Raw genomic sequence first — 4,560 nt, 5'->3', positions numbered from 1 at the left:
ATTAAGTCTAGAAAGTGGTTATTTTGCCAACTCTAACCCGTGCGACCATACATCCGGAAACTACAATTATCAATTTCTTACTATTAAAATTAAAAAATCGTTAGAAACAATGTAACATAAATATGGAAATAATGGTTGGAAAGTTAAAGAAACGATACAAACTTATTAATTCCTAATAGTTTCCCATTCCAATACGGTTAGTATAAGTTTCCGAATTTGTTTCCTATACAAATAAGGAAATAGTCGTTTTTGTCGTCTTTATGTCCTCTCTATATATAGTGCAAGGTATTGTTTTGCCTTACAATATTTCAATTTCTTCTTTCTTTTTGTATCTTAAGTGGAAGTCACATTATTTACAGGTTCTTTTTGTTTAAACAAATAAAAGAAGAAAGTCATATACAATGGGAATGAAATATACGGATGAAGATCTCATAAAGTCTTTAATGAAATTCGTTCGTGGAATGCCTATTGAATTCAATGATATTACATATATAGACTTGTACGGTAACAAAAAGCCGAGTGAATTATTTCACGAATTATTAGGCAGTGAAGGGAAGGATAATGATCATGTAAACTATTTCTTTACTGAGTTGAAGAAAAAATCGGCGAAGGGTAAAAACTTCAACAGATCAATTGTTGGGGGTGGCCAATGGAAAGGACGAGACACGAGTAAGGAAATTGTGGATAAAGAAAGCAAAGTCATTGGGCTGAAGAAAACTTTTCGTTTTGATGAAGAAACAAGTGGCAGTGACAATAAAAATAGTGTGTACTGGATTATGAAAGAATACTGCCTTGACAAATGTATAGTGAAGGTGTTAAGAGAACGTGGCGAAATCAGACACGAAAACTCTGTTGTGTGTAGCATTATGAAGAAGGTTAGTTTGTGCAAAAATTCTCAAGATATCCCTACGAATATCGAGAATATAGTTTCCAATTGTATTGATTGTGTCCCAAACTCGTCGACAGATGACAAGAGATGGTTATATGCTGCAAAAATTTGGTTGCTACAGCCATTGGATGAACCGTTTAAATCCTTGAAGGATGAAGATTTGGCTTTCTGTGATAAACCTGATCCTGGATATCCACAGGCATATGAGAATAAGAAATTAGAATGACAGAAAGTAGAAGCTATATATATGTTATGGCACATTCATCATAATTTTTGTAGAGTAGTACATTTATTTTAGTTACTTTAATTTGTAGAATTAAATTCTCAGTATTGCTTTAATTTATGGAATTAAACTTTAATTTGATGGACTTGACTCCTCTCTAGTGCCCCATCTCTCCATTTGGTCCAATCTCATCTTAAATATTATTAACTGTAGTTAGCAGTTCGCTCAAACAAATCTCTTTTCCAACTTCAAACTACTAAAAACCTTGTTAGATCTATTATCAAATAAAGACTACGTTCCCCCCCCCCCCCCCCTCCTAAAACCATCAACAAAAAGGGTGTAAATTAAAAACTGAAATTGTAAGGATCCAAATATCTTAATACCAACAAAATTTTTGATTCGGGATTTCACAATAGACTTAAATTTAAGAAATATCAATTTAGTGAAGCTTAAAGAATAAACCTGTTTGTTTATCCTCAGATTTGATGAGAATTATGAACTTATATATCTTTTCAGTATTTAAATTAAAATATGCTAATTGGTGTTTATTTGAAGTGTAATGTTTATTTGTAATTGAACTACAATGAATTTGTTGAGGTGAGGATGACAGGAAAAAGAATCAATCAATTAATTTAAAAACAATAAATTACTCATGAAAACAAAACTAGTAGAAATATGAATAGCCTTCAAATATTCTTTTGTCCACGTGGCATTCATATGAAGGTCTATTCAGAGATGCTGGAGCTAACATTATTAGAGCTGAGCCCTAACCCCATCAATAAAGTCATATTCATCTAGGCTATGAAAAACCTAATCATAAAATGTTTAGAATGTTCTCCAAACTATTTCAATAATATAGATTCACAATATAGATTCACTGCGAAGCCAAAGATTTGGAGTTTGGGAGCTTTAAATTTTAGGATAGAATTACAACTTCGAATATAATAGATAAATTAACGAATGAGTATCAATACTCAATATATAATTATTATTTTTTAAATAAATCATTTAAACACAATATACATATAACATTATTATTATATAGTTGCACTCAACAACTTGTCATGTTTTAAAAACGATCAATGACTGCATCATTAGGTACAATTCGAAATTATCACTTCACCTTTAAGAAACTATACTAAGGTATAAAGTGCAAATTTTCTTGCTTTACCTTTTTCATTCTTTCAACTAAATATAGGTATAATAAGTTAACAATTCACTTTGCAAAATAGAGAAATATAGTTGGAAATAAAGGATTGATGTGATTAAGGGTCCAAATATTTGTGTAAGATGTACCCTTAAAAAGGAAGGTTAATACTACTGAATATGGATTTGCGCAATGCTAAATATAAAAAAGTTGGTTTATCCCCTATTTAAAACATTTGTGCCTTATCAATCCATATAAGTATTGTAAATTATGAAAATAAAATAAAAATTACATTAAAAAAATCAAAAATAAGAAAGGAACAACCTATTTAATGGCTTATCAAAAGTTTTGGCCTCGAAACTTTGGAAAGAAAAATAACAAAATTAATAAATGTAAAAAGATAATATGAAACAATCCGGAAATGAAAGATTTAAAAATCAATTTTTGACTATATTATTACACATTATAACAGACAAATAAATTGACTAAAAAAAAGAACAGTGGAGAAAGATTTAAAGAGTTTCATGTATGTATAGATTTTGGATTAAAAACTGATTTTGGGTTCTGTTTGTGAAAGAAATTATAATATTTTTATTTTAAGATGAGTAGTTCACTAAGCTGTTTAATGTTATTTTGAAGACTGCTAAGATGTCCGATGAATGGAGATGGAGTACTATGGTTCCTTTGTACAAGAACAATGGTGATATTCAAAACTGTAATAATTATAGGGGTATCAAATTGCTAAGCGACACTATAAAGATTTGGAAGAGAGTGGTGGAGATGAGAGTGAGGAGAGGAGTGTCAATCTCAAAGAATCAGTTTAGATTCATGCCAGGGTGGTCGACTACTGAAGCAATCCATCTTATGCGGAGACTGGTGGATAAATTTATAGAAAGAAAAATGAATCTCCATATGGTGTTCATTGACCTTTGAAAAGTCTTATGACAAAGTTCCAAGGGATGTTCTCTGGAAGTGTCTGGAAGTGAAAGGTATACCGATGGTGTATATTAGGGCGATAAAGGACATGTATGCTGGAGCCAAGACTCGAGTTAGGACGGTGGAAGGTGCATCGGAGCATTTTCCTGTTGAGATGGGACTATATCAGGGATCTGTGCTGAGCCCTTTTCTTTTTGCCTTGGTGATGGATGAGCTGAAACGGTCTATTCAGGAGGAGATTCCATTGTGTATGCTATTTTCGGACGACATAGTTTTGATTGATGAGACTTACGACAAAGTTAATGATAGGGTGGAGGTTTGGAGACAAACGCTGAAGTCGAAAGGGTTCAGATTGAGCAGGACCAAAATAGAATACTTGGAGTGCAAATTTAGTGTTGCGGTGGATGAAGAGGGCACGTAAGTGAGGCTTGCCACTTAATCTATCCCAAGAGAGAAAGCTTTAAATATCTTGGATTCATCATCCAGAGTAGTGGGGACATCAATGATGATATCACACACCACATTAGGGCAGCGTGGATGAAATAAAGGCTTGCCTCTAGAGTCCTGTGTAATAAGAAAGAACCACCTAAACTTAAAGGTAAATTCTACAGAATGGTGGTTAGACCAACGTTATTATATGGAGTGGAGTGGTGTCTAGTAAAGAGTTCTCATGTTCATAAGATGCATATTGCGGATATGAGGAAGCTGAGATGGATGGGTGGACACACTAAGGGTAATAAGATTAGGAGTGAGGTTATTTGGGAGAAGGTGGAAATGGCATCTGTGGAAAACAAGATGAGAGAAGTGAGACTGAGATAGTTTGGGCATGTGTAGAGGGGGGATGTCGACGCCACAGTTAGGAGGTGCGAACGGTTGGAGTTGGGGTTATGCGAAGGGGTAGGGATAGACCAAAAAAGTATTGAAGAAAGGTGATTAGACAAGATATGACGCTACTCCATATCACTGAGGACATGACCTTAGATATATAACGACCCAAACCGTCGTTACTAAGAAAGATGGGAAATTATAAAATTTTACCATCTGGACTTGTACCATCCTGCCAGAGCAGACATAATCCCGCTACAGCGGCGTTGCTCCAACGGGATGTGAGCCTCTAGAGTGGGATGGTCGGGACAGAACTTAATGTCGCTAATTCTTATGTTCTCCTTTTGTCCCTAAGAGCCAGAAAGAAGCGATGGTTACTCCAAAAACCCTCTGAAGGCTACTTTAGGCTTGGAAAAGGAGGAAAAAAGAGATTTCATCACAGGAAAGGTTCCAATCAGTGGAATTCAGGCCCACTTTCACCATCTCATTATATGGAAGCTAGGATTAAAGCCACAATTCCTCTTTACAGTTGCTTGGCAC

The 4,560-nt window shown here is 34.4% G+C and overlaps 1 protein-coding gene across 1 annotated transcript; it reads left to right on the top strand.

The window, feature by feature from the left end:
- The first annotated feature begins 317 nt into the window (after nucleotides 1-317).
- Nucleotides 318-1,262, top strand: LOC129871479 (uncharacterized). Its single transcript, XM_055946399.1, has one exon. The coding sequence runs from the start codon at nucleotides 402-404 to the stop codon at nucleotides 1,113-1,115; it is 714 nt and encodes a 237-aa protein (XP_055802374.1). The 5' UTR covers nucleotides 318-401; the 3' UTR covers nucleotides 1,116-1,262.
- The last annotated feature ends 3,298 nt before the right edge of the window (nucleotides 1,263-4,560 follow it).

Source organism: Solanum dulcamara, chromosome 10 (genome assembly GCF_947179165.1).
Source record: "Solanum dulcamara chromosome 10, daSolDulc1.2, whole genome shotgun sequence".
Lineage (NCBI taxonomy): Eukaryota > Viridiplantae > Streptophyta > Magnoliopsida > Solanales > Solanaceae > Solanum > Solanum dulcamara.
The sequence above is the reverse complement of the archived record's forward strand: the minus strand, read 5'-3'. Positions and strand labels throughout refer to the sequence as shown.

What these genes read in the sequence shown, in the direction of transcription:
- LOC129871479 (XM_055946399.1), top strand. Translation starts at nt 402, where the DNA reads ATGGGAATGAAATATACGGATGAAGATCTCATAAAGTCTTTAATGAAA.